Genomic DNA, 16582 nt, shown 5'->3' with positions numbered 1-16582 from the left:
TTCAAGGCTGTCAGTTTTGCTAGCTGCATTTAAGATGCAAAGCAAGGTGGGTCACTGACTGATACCTAGTTTGACTGTAGTGTTTTTGGTCTCCATTTAAACCAAGTGGTTTCACAGGTGAAAAAAGTGTTAAAGGTTCATTTTTTGTTTGTTTTTTAAATTGCAGTTAATTTAAACTGCATCAAAAATGTCTGAAGGGGAGAGGGCTTGTGATTCTAGTGTTGGCTCTGCAGTCCAGGTGTATGATGGGCAAAAGCATTTGTATTTTACATGCAAGGAATTTGCACCATTTTAACTTCAATGAATGCTGTTATATTGAGGTATGTAGCATGCTTGTAAAGGGAAGTGTGGACACTTCCTAGGAGGAATAGGTCAGGGGTTGTCTAGGAACGTTTGGGGAACTGAGGCATAAAAAACACTGAAGAAAAGAAGAAAACAAATCTTGTGTCTGCTCCTTGGAGTCATGAAATTATTTTTCGTTTGCTACAATTACTAGGCAGTTTTAGATTTCATAGATGTTGGGGCTGGAAGGGACCTTGAAGATCATCAAGTCCAACCCTCTGCCCCAGGGGCAGGAAGTTGGCTAAGGTCAAAGGATCCTAGCAAGATAAGCATCCAAACTAATTTATCCAAATTTTAATTTCCTTTGGTTTATGGTAGCTATTTAAACACTGATCCAGTAAGAACTATATTGATTCCTGTCATTTTCATTTGGCCATCAATTATTGGATGGTAACATTAGATTTTTAGACTCTTGGAGGAGGCACTAACTGAATTTGTCTATTCTCCTCAACCCTTCTATAGTAAGTGCAATGTGCACACACAATTGGTGTATATGAAAGAAAAATAATCCCAGTTATTTCTAGGGTACAATACATTTTCTGTATAAAGACACCTCAAGGTTCCCATGAAATCTGAAAACAGAATAGAAAGAAGGATAAGAGCCAGGATATAAACATTTTATTTATATCATGGTAACCTGACCGCTGGCACCTTTGTCCACCATGTAGCCCAAAGACATCAGTGGCCTGCCCCTTTCTTCTGTGAGAAGGTGAAGAAAACTTTACATACCTCCCTTGACTGCCCTGGCTGCAGCCACTTGCCTCCTCCCCCCCCCCCATTATCTTTGGTGCATGGGACGTGTATTTCTCCCACATGCAAAGCTTTCTCTGTCCTCTACCAAGCAGCTGAGGAAAGTGTAATCAGCCTGGTCAGGTTCTTGCTGGGCCATGCCAAAATGGTGACCCTGAAGGAGATGCCAGGGCTTTTTTTGACAGTGCCTCTCACCTCTTGCACTTCATGTCTTTCTTCAGTGTGGCCACTTCACGTTACAACAGAACATAGTCTACTTTGGATCACATAGTCATTGAGGGGGCTCTCTTCCTGGTGGAAAATGGCCAGCTAAGTGTGACTCTTGAAGGGCATATAGGGAGGAAGTCTTAATTTCTAGCTGTAGTGGTAGTTTGTTTAATAATGAATGTTTTCATGCCCAGACCGTTTGTGGGGTGGATATGCACTTTCTCCCTTTCACCATTTTATTACAAAATTGTTAAAAACAAAGTTTTAAAGGTCAGAAAAATCTTAACTACTTGGCTAATTCAGCAGTATAAAAGTGCTCAGGATATTAGCAATCTGGGCAACGTTCATTTTGTTAGGTTTTCCAGATTAAATTTATTTCCATTAAATAGTTGACAATAAATGTTGTGATTTTTTTTTTTTTTTAATTTTTTAATTTTTTTACAGAAAGAAAAGTCAGCAGGAGCAGGGTTTGGTTTTTTAAAAAACTGGCCTGTCAGTATGTTCCTGGTTTTCAATTAATATTTTCCCAGTATACCACTTGAAATGATTGAAAGTTTTTCTTTTTTTGTTGTGAAAACAAACTGGTAACCATTTGGTCATAATATATTGACTACATTTGATTCATTAGTAAGTCCTGTTATCTTTGTGCATGACAATGGCAATAAAGAATGCTTTGAAAAAATGTTAAAGTGTGCAAGGGTTCATAGGTTAAAAGGAGAAGCTTGATGTGACTTTGGTGCTGGAAGCAAACAGTAATTTAGGACTGAGGAATAACTTGGTATAGTTATGCATTTGTATCAAAAGCTCTTCATCTTTGCTTTTGCTTTTGTCATGTTCTGTTCTGCACATAAATAACGTAACTTATGGTGTCCTCTGGGTGTGATTTCAGGCATTTGACCGTGTTCTTGTTTAATCTGCCCCTCCAGACATATATAGGCATGGATGTGAAACTAGTTCAGAAGACCATAAGTCTATATCCACTGTAACTCAGAACCTTGCCCATTTCTTGCTTAAACACATTCTCGGTGATTTGCTACCTATATGCCTGTTATGTCTTGCCATGTTAGTACTGTGAAGTGTTATGCTATGGAAACTGAAGAACATTGATGTGTCTGTTTTTAAGTAGAGATTTTTCTACAAATTAAATTGCAAGTTTTCTTTGAAAAAAGCTATTCCTGAAGTTCTGAACAGACTAGTTTTTAACCACCCTTGTAAAATAGTGCATTTCATTTGCCTCTTAATGCAGCTCAGATGTTTTCCAGAAACTGTAGGAACAGTTTACGCTTGGGATTGTAGAAGACACAAACTTTTCAGTCAAAACCAATATTTTAGAAGCACAAAAATCTGTGCTAATGAATTAAAGCTTTGCAACATGCAAAATCTGTTGCTAAGTTACTGCAATATTAGAAGTAGTGTTACTTCTACATTCTCACTACTCAGTCCCCTGCAAGGCCATTACAGGTACCTATTTTGGCACTCAGAGGGTGCATGAAACTGCTGCAGAAACAAAACAGTTTTGGCCTGCAACAGACAGTTTTTCAGTATAGGGAGATGGTATAGATGTTTTGGTTTTGGTGATACTTTACACGAGGGCTTTTGCCAGTAGAAGACAGTAGCATATAAGTGCTTCAGTTAGACAAGTTGTTTTGCTCAGGCAACTGGAGTAATCTTATCCCAGCAAAAGTTTTGTTTTTGTTTTGATTTATATAAACTGTATCTACGTTAGGGTTTGCTGGCATAGCTACAGTGCAGGGGTGGGCACCCCCCAGCACACATGCCAGAGCATGGCATGTGAAGCCATTTTGTTCAGCACACTGCAGCTGGGCTGGGTGCAAGCAAGACTGGTTCCATGGCAGACAGCAGCTGCCCAGAGCCTGGGCCAGCTGTGGCAGGAAGCCAGGAGGCTGCAAATAGCTGCATCAGGGTCTAGAACCCGGCACCAGCTATGTTGCAGCATCAGCTGCACGTGCATCTTGGGTGTGTGCGCAGCCAGCACCAGGGATCCAGAGCCACTGGCTGGGCTCTGGCGGCAGTGGGTGCATGGTGGGAAAGGGGCCGAGGCAATGCAACACCACTACCGGCCCCCCCCATTCTACTGGATGTGTGTATGCACCCACTGCCAACAACAAGGATCAGGGCTCTTGCAATTCCCCCACCATCTGCCCTGGCACACCAAGCCAAGGGCATGGATCACAGTTGCAGTGTTCTTGGCACTCTGGCCAAAAACATTGCCAACTTCTACTATAGTGGCCAAACGTTCCCTAGCATAGACTTGACCATAATTGTGTCACCTATTGACATGTTCTTTTCTTCCATTTTCTGATCATGATTGTTCCAAGAGCAGAGAGAGTTCTACCACTCAACCAGCCAATTTGTACGTCTTCTCTGGCAAAATGGGGTTAAAATAGAGGAAACTTAAAATTTAATTTTAATATCCATACATTTTTTGTTGTTGCAATATTTAAATGATATTTTAGTGGTGGGTGAGAATCGGATAAATTTCTACTGGATTAAATTATGGAAAGGATTAATGAACTTTTAAAGTAGGATTATTATGCCTATTAAGATAATAACTTAGCACTTCTTACTAACATTAGTGCATCTTTTCCAGCTGAACGAGCTTTGGATACCATGAACTTTGATGTCATTAAGGGCAAGCCGGTGCGCATTATGTGGTCTCAGCGTGATCCATCTCTACGCAAAAGTGGTGTTGGAAACATTTTCATCAAAAACTTGGATAAATCCATTGATAATAAAGCTTTGTATGATACATTTTCTGCTTTTGGAAACATCCTCTCTTGTAAGGTAAGTGGAAAATAACTGGTGTACACAATGATGTGATGTCAGAAACAGCAAAACCACAGTTGAGCTATTTCACAAGCCTTATAACAGACTCTCTTCTTTAATAGGTGGTTTGTGATGAAAATGGATCTAAGGGCTATGGATTTGTACATTTTGAGACACAAGAAGCTGCTGAAAGAGCTATTGAAAAAATGAATGGTATGCTGCTTAATGACCGCAAAGTGTAAGTACATAAATAATATTTGGGGCTTCTTGACGGACTGAAATTCAGTCTGCACTGGGACCTTGATGTACACCTAGAAGAGGCATATAATTTGAAATATGTTGCTTATTTTAAAGGGATTAGTTAAAAAATCTATTGATGTAGTACTTTAAGATGTTGATTACATACACTGATGGCAAGAAGAATCTGAAAAATGTGGATAAAATGGAATCTTAACAAGGAAATCAGCTTTAGTTTTGTGTTTTGAGATGATAGTATAGCTAGGGTATTGAGAATTGGGATGTAAACAGTGTTCCTTGTTTCTTTTTGTTTTATAATGTATTCAGTTGTATTTGTTTTTATTTAAATGCTGCAAATAATTATTTTCCACTTAGGGTGCTTTTAAATTGCTACTGCTACATATTGGATCAACTTTTTAAATACAGCAGACTCTTGTGCTTGCATCAGTGAAGAACAGTTTAAACTATTGGAATCTGCATTCAAGATGTAGGAGAAGTTCTCATTTGACCCTTGGGTTCTTGCTTCCTAGGCTAATGGAACCTGAATGTATTGCAAATGATGCTTAAACGTTAGGGTGTTCTTACCAGTTTACTTCTAAAAACCAACGTGTCCAACAAGCATGACTGTAATAATCTTTGGGTTAGAGAAGAGGAGTGATGTCTTGGGAAAATATGGATAATAGAAAATCAGCATCAACAGTACTCTCCAGGGCAAATTTTCTTTTCCTGTTAACATCTAAATTTTTTGTGTAGAAGAGGTAGAGTGTAGCACCCAGGGAGGCTCTGTTCTATAGAGGCATGTATCTCTCTTTGTAGAAAAGACTGTGTATGACTTCCCAAATAGTTTTGTACTATGGGGCATTTTTTAATTGAACCATTTAATAGATATGCTGTGGTGTTTTTTTTCTTAATAGCAGTTCCTTCTCTACTTACACTTTAACTAGCCTAACAGTTCCACTAGTAATTATTAGCTTGAAGGCCTTTAAGTTTAACCTGGTTTAGTCCACCATAAAAACTCTTTTCTTCAAACTTCTATTTTAAGCTGCATCTTTTAAAGTGGATTAAACAGCTGATCTTACAGTATAGATTGCTGCAGTACCTTGCATCATCAACATTAATATCCAGATATAACTACACATCAGGTCAAGTCATCAACATTTGCCAAAATATGTGGAGTCACTTTACACATCTGTGTTGTATCCACTGGGACAGCTTTGCAGGTTATTCAGCTTTAAACAAAATCGAATAGCTAAAATTTAGTAGAGTCACAAATGCAGCTTTGTGAGTAGTTACCATACCAAAACGGTTCCTTGGGGTAGAGAGAAGGCTCTCTTGAAAGAGCACATTCCTCCCTTGACAGTAATGACTGACCATTTTGTGGTATTGGCTGCTGACTTGTAAAAACAAGCCTTGTCTTGGCAGCTTTTGTTTATGAGTGGTAGGATGGACTTTTAGAGAAACAATATGGAAACAATGCTTTAATGCTACAGACCTTGTCAGTACAGCAGAAAAGGCTGAAGTTAGACTGTTGTAACAACAATCATCCAAGACTTTCCCGGTTGATTACTGGTGAGGAAAAGTTAAACTTGACCAACAAAAATTAAAACCTCATCAAGCTGCTAGCAGGGTTGTTTATCATAGTAACTATGATAAATAGATTAAGATAGTCAGGGACAGAGTAATTGTTTTTCTAATTAAGTTTTATCTTTCATCTGGGAGCTTCTTGCTTACTATCATGTATTGAGAAGGACTGCACTTAAGAAAAAATCATAATCAAATATTTCTCTGGCACAGTTTTGGTTTGTATGATAGAGGTAAAATCTTGAATACACAAAGATTTATTTTACATAAACATTTATTTGTTTTCCTGAAACTAGATTTGTTGGAAGGTTTAAATCTCGTAAAGAACGTGAGGCAGAACTTGGAGCTAGAGCTAAGGAATTTACTAATGTTTACATCAAAAATTTTGGAGAAGACATGGATGACGAAAGACTTAAGGAACTCTTTGGCAAGTTTGGTAATGTCTTAAAACTTTCATGCTAAATTTTATATATAGGCAATCTTGGTGGATTTGTTGCGTTTCCCTTGTTTGCATGGTATGCCTATGTAGTTCTTCTCAAGTTGTTTGCCTGCTGAATTAAATATGGAAATGTGTAAAACTTTATCCACAATATCAGTGACAAATGTCAAGTTCTGTCTTTATCACCAGTGCTGCTTATGGATTCGGATCTGTATATTGGTGCTCTATTGCTTAGTAATTCATCTGGCGTATTGCTTTTAGTGAGCCATGTTAAAACCTTAAACATAACCAAATGCACACATTAACCTATATTCTATTATGCTGTATTATTAAGCTATAACTACTAATTACAGAAGAAAACATCTGGCAAACCTTATAAGGGACAGAGCCAAGTATCCAAAACTTGAAATTCTAGTTCTGTTTTATATGGATCACTATGTGCTATTAATGCTATATGTCATACAGGAGGGACAACGCCTTCAGACAGTAGTTCATAGTGCATACACATGTTGTCACTTTGAAAAGGTGAACTACAGGCTTTGGATGACATTGTACTATAGTGGGCACAGACTCTCCTCATTTTTCCCCAAGTGTGACACCTGTTGTCCTAGCCCCTCTCACTCTTTGTTCCAGTTCTCTTTCTTTTCTATTCACAGTTCTCCATTTACTACAGATTGTGTTCTACCCTGTCTTTCTGACCACGAGTATACCTCATTGCTCTGTTGGTTGCCATTTCCTTGCTCTTCCTTCCAGTTTTAGCTTGACTCCTGCTGTTTCTGGTCTAAATCGGTTACATTATAGCTCTTGTTCCCTTTGCATTTGAATTAGCCACTACCTTTTCCACATTTGTGTGAGTCCAGCACGAGTGTTTTTGAGAGCTGAGAGCCAGGAAGTAGTCTCTCAGTTGCCTGAACGTGGACAAGCCATAGCAGCCTACAACTGACTTTACAGGTGCCTGCTTGGCCCTAGGCTGGAACATGTGTATTGTAGGTGAACACTTTCAGGAATTTGATTTCTGAAATATGTTAGGGAGCCTGTGTGAACCTTTTTTTTTTTTTCTTCAGGCTTGTAATTTTAAACAGATTTGGATGTATTTTGTAGAGATGGTGGGGGGAGTGGGAAGATGCATCCTTCACACAAACTGTGACTTTGCAACATCTCGAATCCTTGCTGCAAAGAATGGGGCTTTAGAAATTTTCACTGGAAAGCTTTCCAGAAGTTTTTAATGTGGCCAAGACAGCGTATTTTACTTTAACCTCATTCTCTCAAATGGTTGACCCATTTTGGCTGAATGGGTCAAAATGAGGTAGAAACTTAGTGAATAAAATTTCAGTTTTTGACTTTCGGTTGCTTTGATGGGAAGGATCAGGCAACCATGAATTGGGGTGTTACTAAATCAGTTTCTGGTACAAATATATTGTGGAAATAATGTAAAGCCCATTAAAGTTAGTAAATTCTTAGAGTGTTATCAGTTAAATTCTTTATAAAATATTTTTTCATGTTAAATTTTACTGCCACCTTCAGTCAAGTAAAGTTTGGTCTCAGTATTAAGTTATTTTCAGAAATGCAGAGCTCCAGTCCATTTCCATAGGAAATGGGGCTATTTCAAGTATTACATTTAATGTAGTGTTGAAACATGAAATGTTAGGCACCTGTATTTGAAAAAATTTTAGCCAAGAATCTTTTAAATTTTTTTTACTAGACCCAAACCTTTACTGGCCCTTGGGCAGCAATGCTGAGGCAGTAACATGCTGCTGACAAAACTTCGCTGTAATTGTCAGCTTCGTTTTAACTGTTCACATTCCATATAGTCACAGGAAATTAGTCTTGCAGGCAGTATGTTGGGTATCAGTAAACCATGAATTAAGTACCGATGCATAGGGATCTCTAAATCATGTTGGAACGCTTGCCCCCCTTCCACCCCTGATTGGTGGAGGGGCTGCAGCTGGGCTGCTTGCCGCTGATCACCGGGAACATGACAACTGCAACATATTTAAAACAGCTGCAAGTGGTCCAGCCAGCAGGGCCTCTCCACCAATCGGGTGTGGGGTGAGGGGGGGCGAGCACTGAAATGAAAACATTATAAAAGAGCCGCTCGGGGGGGGCACTTCTGGGATGATTTATGGAGATCCCTGCTGATGCAGAAGTTGGTTATAGGTTCTGATCCTGAGAACTGTAGAGATGCTCCAGTACCCTTTAAGGGAGGAACCGGTACATTTAAAAACTACTTGATTTTTGTGATATCGCTGATGAAATATGCTATATTTGAATGCAAACTAATAAAAAAGACAGTAAATTCTTTGGAACAAGCTATTTTTCTTTATTATAATAAACATCTAAGAAACCTGTATTCTAAGAGTAAAAATAATTTAGTTAAAATAGCTTTTTATGGAAAATCCAGAACCTCAACTGGAGTGTGTATTTTGTAACATCCCATGGTATTAATTAGGAAATAATGCTTCTACGGGAGTTTTCATAATAATGACTTCTTTCAAGTAGCTCTAAGACTTCTGTTCCCTTCCAAATGGAACAGAAGACCAAATCTATGTACAGAATAAATATTGTGTGCTTTTTGGGTTTTTTTCAGGGCCTGCCTTAAGTGTGAAAGTTATGACCGATGAGAGTGGAAAATCCAAAGGCTTTGGCTTTGTTAGTTTTGAAAGACATGAAGATGCCCAGAAAGTAAGTTTGAGCAGGGGCTTTTTTTCCTTTTAATGTATCATTTTGGGAGACGGATAATTTTTTGAGTCTTGAATATTAATATTTTTGCATTCTGTGGAGATTTCCATATTCAACAAGGATTATGTTTGAGCTTCATACAAAAGCATGTTGGGAATCAGCAGATACCCTTCATCTTCATGTAGCATTCTTTTTCTCACTTGGAATAATGGTGTGAGGTCAAGAGCACACTTCTATATGGAAAAGTTCAAGAAGATTGCTAAAATAGCTGATTCTGTCAGTTCAGCTGATCTTGAACTAACACACTGGCCATAAAGGTAGCAGATACGTTATATCAGTATACTTAAGAGCCATATGGAGCTCTGACAGGTGGGCAGAGAAAAGCATTGTGCTTTGAAGATAATTTAGAATGGTAGTTTCTCAGGAAAAACATCTGGTATATACACACCCTTATTTGATTGTTTTAACAACAGAAAAAATTGTCGTATTTAATTTCTTTTTGCTTTGTAGAACCAGCACAGCTATGACAAGTGACCTCAAAACTCCATTCTCTGTTGCTTATTTCAGCAGTTCTTTGAACTACAGTTGCAGTTCACAGCTGTACCTATACACATCTTGGTGAATAAACAGGGCATAATTTGATCTTATGTAGGATCTATTACTGTTGATGTGCAAGGTGAAAAAAATCATCTCTGATGGGCCCTGCAGTGTTGGAAGTTAGACAAAGCCTCATAGATTGTAAATTTGTGTACATTGGATATAAAAATATGACAGCAGTAACAACTTTAATGTGGCTTTTACTCTGAAGAGTAACTATGTAACCTTGCCCTTTACATGGGTATTTGTCTGAGGGCAGCGCATGTTTCACAGTTTCCATTTTTGGAATAGGTGGTTTTGACGCATTGGTTTAGTGGCAGTTAGATGCCTTGCATTAAGAAGACAAACTAAGCAGAAAAGAACAAATCAAAACAATGAACAAAATGTGCTTTCCCTCAGTTGTCAGCAATAAAAGCGTATAGCCAATAGATTAGAATAAATCCTCGCTTTTTAAGCCTAGAACGTTTTGATTTCTGTGTATTCCTAGTTCAGTTATTTGTCTGCTGTTGTTTTAGGTGTAAATTCCTGTGGAATGTGATTCTTTCATATATAGTGTATTTGCATAATAGGCAAGACATTTCAGGATATTGGGTAAATGAGTATAAAATAGCTCTCACTTGTGAAGTGTAATCCAGTATTTTTTTTTTTTTTGAATTTGTGGAATGTGCCTGTGCTAGAGACTGCTTGTAAGGGAGACTCAGTAAACTCAATGTTTACAGTTGTGAAAACAATATTTTGTTACCTGCACCCCTGAATGCCCTTGTTTTTTGTGGTTTTACAGTCCGTTTCTCGTATCTTAAAGTAATTTACTGCTTTGTCTGAAAGACAGGAGAAATAAGGGGAATGTATTGTACTATGTGCCATCAAATGTACTTGATATCAAATGGGGGGCAAGAAGAGGTTTTTTTCCTCAAATTTTCAAACTGTGGTAATGCTAGCTGTCATTTTTGACAAGGAAAGATGGGACGTAAATTGTTGGTACTTAAACCCATAATCTCCCTTTAGTTCACTTTTCTTTGCGAGCAGTGATTTTTTTTTCAAAAAGGGCCAAAGACATGGCTTCTTCTGGATATCTGTAGTGTTCTTTTGAATATACTACATTTTACAAGAATAAAGTGCTGTATTTCTGTTTCCTTATAATTTTTCTTTAACCCATATGTTGATGATAACTTGAAAACTGATTGAAACTTTATGCTGTATTTCACCTACCACTTTACGATGATATGTTTACTTCACACAAGGCCCCCCTTTCCTTGTGACCTCCCAGATCAGGATCTGTCTGCAGATATCTTTTGGATCAAGGAATGGGAAACATGGGAAGTCACAAATAAGTTCTTTGTGACAAACCCCACTTGTCAACTTCCTGGCTTTTAATTAACATGGCAAGAGTGGTCTCTAAACAGGTTCAGGACAGGCCAAGCACCTCTGCTGCTGGGCCTCAGTGCTTAACCCATTGTGGTCTTGTGGAGAGACACAAACAATGTTGCACATTGAGTGTCCTCTTTACACACTAAGAGATGATTTAATAACTTTGAACTCAATGAGGAGGCTATTGTTTGGCTCCGTGGATTTGCATTTGCTAAATAAATAACCCATATGTTGATCAAAGAACATTTAAGAAAGTTTAATAAAATATGGTTCTGAAAGTGTTGAGGGTGGCTTTGATTCTACCCATATTGGAGGTTTCTTTGGCTTTTTTTTGTTGGTGGCTTTATTTATATGCATTTAAACTTTATTCATTAGCAACAGAGAGAGAGAGTGTTAGCAACCCTTTGTGTTTAATTTTTGAAGGCTGTGGATGAGATGAATGGGAAAGAGCTCAATGGAAAGCAAATCTATGTTGGCCGGGCCCAGAAAAAAGTGGAAAGGCAAACAGAGCTCAAGCGCAAATTTGAACAAATGAAGCAGGACAGGATCACCAGATATCAGGTTATTTTTAAATTGAATGCGTAAGCTTATTTTACATAATCTTTTTAACTCAGCTAGTTTGCCTACTTTCAGAATAATAATTTATTTTTTTAAGGGAGTAAACCTTTATGTGAAAAATCTTGATGATGGGATTGATGATGAGCGTCTACGAAAAGAATTTTCTCCATTTGGCACAATCACAAGTGCAAAGGTAGAGTAAGCTTTGGAACTACTATATTTGTAGTGAGAAAAGTTGGGATGTGTCAACCAAAAGGAGATGGTGGGATTCAGTTCTTTGGCTGGCAAGCATAAGAAGTGGAGATACGGCTTAGCAGCCCATAAATACTGCTATAATTAAATATGAGTATTGGCATTGGTAAAATCAGTTGCCAAGGTTTTTTAAATGCAGTCATATAATTTTCTGGACGTTATGTTATAATAGCAGTTTAAATAGTTTATGGTGTATGCACTTCTTTTCAGGATGCTTTAAAAAATAATACAGACAAACCTCTGATGTATTACATTCATATTTATGAACCTCTGCATGCACTGTCATTTACTTGTTTTTTTGTGCATCATGGATAATAAAACACACCAAACAACCACATAAGATTCAGAAATCAGCCTGTCCAGATGTCGACAGGAAACGATGACATTTAAAAGAAAATTCCATGTAATGATGTATTTTTACTGTTACCATCTAATAAGATTGATTTCACTTGAATCACTGGAAAATTGGCTTGTTATTAGATGAACCAGCTGACTGAAAACAAATATATTATTTTTTGTTGTTTGCAGTGTAGGTATGGAAGCTGGCAGAGCCATTATATTTGGCAATGATGATCCAAATAACTTTTTAATTGGGTGTTCGTCCATATAAGATTGGAGTTGTTGATCTGACTTTATTAAAACTAGGTTAGATCAAAAAATCGAAATGATTTAGTTGCACTAAACTGGGATGGGACACTATTTCCTTAACAGAAGGCAGTATTGTCATTGAGTTTATTCTTGCATCTCAGAATTTAAGCAGTATGTTTTAGATGGTCTGTCCTTGAAGATATGCAGAATATTATTTATGTACTTTGAATCTAGGTGATGTCATTACCAAATAATGTTTCGTGCCCCAAGTTTGTTTTAAAACTGCGCTTTGTTTTGACAGGTCATGATGGAAGGTGGCCGCAGCAAAGGGTTTGGGTTTGTATGCTTTTCTTCACCAGAAGAAGCCACCAAAGCGGTCACAGAAATGAATGGCAGAATTGTGGCCACTAAGCCATTATATGTAGCTCTAGCTCAACGTAAAGAGGAACGCCAGGCTCATCTCACCAACCAGTATATGCAGAGAATGGCAAGTGTAAGAGCAGTACCCAATCCTGTAATCAACCCCTACCAACCAGCACCTCCGTCAGGTTATTTCATGGCAGCTATCCCACAGGTATGTATACAAATGTTCTTCACAGTGTGTAGATTCTGCTTAGATTCGCCTGTAAATGTAACTAAATGGAATACATGCAGTGTTGTGTTTGGTGCTGGACTAAATGCAGCCTGTGAAGATTTTTAAAAGCAAGCTCAGTGATATATTTTAGAGTGTTTCTGGCTCAAATACTGAATAAACTTGAGATCAGTTTTTTCTGAAACATAAGAAGGTTCATAGAAAGTACTTGGGTATACAAGAATGAAGCAGATACTTCAATTTATATTTCTTGACAGACCCAGAACCGTGCTGCATACTATCCTACTAGCCAACTTGCTCAGCTCAGACCAAGTCCTCGCTGGACTGCTCAGGGTGCCAGACCTCATCGTAAGTAGTTTCTTTTGTTGCTCTTCTAAATAAGGGAGAGTTAATTGGAATACTTTGCTCTAGTGAAGAGTTATCTAGATGGTGCTAACTTGGACATATGTATTGTTCATGACAAGTAGTTGGTAGAAAAGTTGTACACTAGTTGTAGGTCCTGTTTGCATTTAGATCCTGTTAGTGATAATTTAAGGTCCTTCTCTTGTTTATAATAATTTGCAAGCTTAAATTGCTGTCATTAAACCCAGCAAAATCTGCTTACCAGCTTTGCCCTAAATTGTCTCAGGATTGAATGTCAGTTAGCAAAGAAATTAATTCTCCACTTCTTTACCTGGAATATTGTGGGTAATGCCATAAGAGCACTACAAGAGAAAAGAAAAGAATAACCTTTCCTTGTCACTAAGTTATCTGTAATGCAATCAAAATATTAATGTTTTACATACAGCTTTCCAGAACATGCCTGGTGCTATCCGCCCAGCAGCTCCCAGACCACCATTTAGTACCATGAGACCAGCTTCTTCACAAGTTCCACGAGTCATGTCAGCACAACGTGTTGGTGAGTTTCAGGGTTTGGTTTTGTTTTTTTTAAGTGTCCATTCCTCTGTAGTACTACACCAGAATCCCTCTCCAGTTAGGTGTATAACTCAGTTGTCACACTTGCAGAGTTTTTGCTAGCACTTGAATAAGCTTTCAAAAGATTGTTTGAAGCTAGCTAATGGTGCTTATCTCCCTTTTCTGGTTTTCTAATGACCACAATACAGTTATGCTTCAACAATATCCAGGATGGATTAGAAAGTTTAGATGACTTCTGCTCTTCGATCCTGTTTCTTTTCTTTTGGCTGTAATTCAGATCATACTTTAACTGTTTCTCCCCTACTAGTGAAGAAGTAATGAGTGACTTATCTGCTCTTGTTCTTGAATGTACCCCTGTCAAGACCACACTATTGAGGCTGACCTGTAATATCTAGGAGAGAGCTTTACATTTCTTTCCACTCTTAACTTACGTTTTCCGTTTCTTTAGTCAATCCTTATGTAGTCTTAATTATTTAATCCCCAAGTTTTTTACACCATTAGTTTATTCTGTGCACTTTCATAACGAGGACCATTTGTTTTAAAGTGTTGCGTGGACAGCCTTGTCCTCCTGCTTGAATCTGTAATATGCACGTGGTAGTTGCAGCAGTAGATCGCCTAGAAAATAATATATAGTACAAGCTGTGTTATCTGGTATCTTACAAGTCGGCATGCTCTACTAACCGGCATGCCAGCTTATAAGGTAAAAGCGAAACCGGAAGTGCCGACCCACCACGGCCCAGGGCAAAGCAGTCTGTGCTGCTGAGCCCCTGCAACCCAGGGCATAGCAGCCTGCTCGGGGTCTGTGGGGGGGTGGCAGTGATGCGGCAGGAGGGGCAGCGGCCTGAACAGGCAGAAACGCCTGTTCAGGCCTCTCGGTTATATTTTATCTGGCATCTCTCATTCCCCATGGGTGCCAGATAACAAAGCTTTTGCTGTACTGGGAAAGCCTGTGTTTCTTAGCTGTTAATGCATTGTTGTGGCCTCACTTTGTGTTCAGCTGTCATCACATATACAACATGCATAGCTAGCACCAGCAAGTGCAGAATGTGGAAACCAGTGAAGTGGTGGTGGTGGTAGTGAAATAAAATTCAAGTATTTTCTGTAACCAGTATTTTTCATTGTGCATAACAAAAGCAAGTTGAAAGCAAAATTATGGGAAAATGAATACCTGCTAGGATTGGTTTTGAACTTGCAGGTGATTTTTACTGCCACTTTTTTTAAGTTCCTGTGAATCATAATAATAATAAAATTAGTATTCAATCATCTCAATTCTGTGACCATTTAAACAACTTGCATAAAGTGTAAGCTTTATAGAAATGGAATTGTTTACATATAAAATCATGCCATCTTTCCAGCTAATACGTCAACACAGACGATGGGTCCGCGTCCTGCAGCAGCAGCTACTGCAGCCACTCCTGCTGTGCGCACAGTTCCTCAGTACAAGTATGCTGCTGGTGTTCGTAACCCTCAGCAACATCTTAACACACAGCCACAGGTTGCTATGCAGCAGGTATGTAGTCTTTTATGGGAGCCAAGTAATATTTTTGCTGTGTAAAGCTTTTTTTCCAAATCCGTATCATAATTAAGGTGTTGCTGTCATCACTGGGTCATTAAAGTCACAGGTTGCTTTACTGGGCCATATTTTCATACTTCTAAAATGTTGGGACCAGCTTGCCACTTATTCTGCTGTTACATTGTTTTGAACCTTCCTGTTGGTGTGGTTTTGCTGGATAAGTTACACCCAATAATCCAGAATTTGCTACCTGACTGTAGCAACTAGGGGTGTAAACTTGAGGTTTAAAATATATTTCAAGCGTACTTAGGGGAGGATATTATTCTGTGCATGGTGACTAAACCGTCAGCCTGTTTTCCCTTATATAAATTATGATCCTCAGTGAGTTGACTAAACACTAATGAGCCTCCAGTATCACTCATCTCTCACCAGCATAATGACTTGGACATGGTTTTCCCCTATAATTATGTCAGCTTACCTGTCAAAAATATGACTAGGTTGTTGAGGTATAAAAATTGCACATTTTAAGTTGTAGATAGTTGTTAGATTCTTAACATTAAAGTATAATGGTATACATTTACTTGCAGCCTGCTGTCCATGTGCAAGGTCAGGAACCATTGACTGCTTCCATGTTGGCTTCTGCTCCTCCACAAGAACAAAAGCAGATGTTAGGTATGTATATACTATCTCACCTGGCTGCCCTACAGTAGAAATTAAATATCCTTTGGCTCTTTTAAAACTATGCACTTCTGATCAGTTGCAAAAATGTTTTGAAAGTTACATAAGAAAATGTAGCATGACTAATCATTAAAACAAAGGAGTTATTTGCTGTCTTTCACCTTGTGGTGTTTGACTGGCAACCAGTTTATCTTCCAACAGGAGCAGCTACAGGAGAGTACCTTGTTCCCTGGAAAAGTGGTATTGATTAGCAAGAGTGAGACAAAGGAGGTTAAAATAAGACAGTTGACAGCATTTATACCCAAGCCATAATTTTATTTTGGTGTGTTTCACTATGCTAAAGGACTGAGCTGATGTAATTTAAGGTGTCAGAAGGCCATTCTTTTCCTGAAAACACTCTTGAGTCCTTGACTTCACTTTATGTAAGCTTGGTTGCTAATTGCATCAAAAGCTACTTGGTTTTTATACAGTTGGGAGCAAGAAGGATTGTGGGTGAGGG

The 16582-nt window shown here is 38.4% G+C and overlaps 1 protein-coding gene across 2 annotated transcripts in view; it reads left to right on the top strand.

Moving 5' to 3' along the window:
* The window catches only part of PABPC1 (poly(A) binding protein cytoplasmic 1), a 27895-nt gene that overhangs the window by 8777 nt on the left and 2536 nt on the right, over window positions 1-16582 (top strand). The window contains exons 2-12 of one of the 2 annotated variants that reach the window (XM_019528018.1): window positions 3911-4104; window positions 4209-4324; window positions 6201-6331; window positions 8931-9025; window positions 11411-11548; window positions 11643-11738; window positions 12687-12959; window positions 13235-13325; window positions 13765-13875; window positions 15248-15402; window positions 15993-16077. In XM_019528018.1, coding sequence (XP_019383563.1) covers window positions 3911-4104; window positions 4209-4324; window positions 6201-6331; window positions 8931-9025; window positions 11411-11548; window positions 11643-11738; window positions 12687-12959; window positions 13235-13325; window positions 13765-13875; window positions 15248-15402; window positions 15993-16077 — 1485 coding nt within the window. Of the gene's footprint in view, window positions 1-3910; window positions 4105-4208; window positions 4325-6200; window positions 6341-8930; window positions 9026-11410; window positions 11549-11642; window positions 11739-12686; window positions 12960-13234; window positions 13326-13764; window positions 13876-15247; window positions 15403-15992; window positions 16078-16582 lie in introns of both variants that reach the window. The other variant, XM_019528017.1, reaches the window with a different exon arrangement.

Source organism: Gavialis gangeticus, unplaced genomic scaffold, assembly GCF_001723915.1.
Source record: "Gavialis gangeticus isolate Ggan-Ray unplaced genomic scaffold, GavGan_comp1, whole genome shotgun sequence".
Classification (NCBI taxonomy): Eukaryota; Metazoa; Chordata; order Crocodylia; family Gavialidae; genus Gavialis; species Gavialis gangeticus.
The sequence above is the reverse complement of the archived record's forward strand: the minus strand, read 5'-3'. Positions and strand labels throughout refer to the sequence as shown.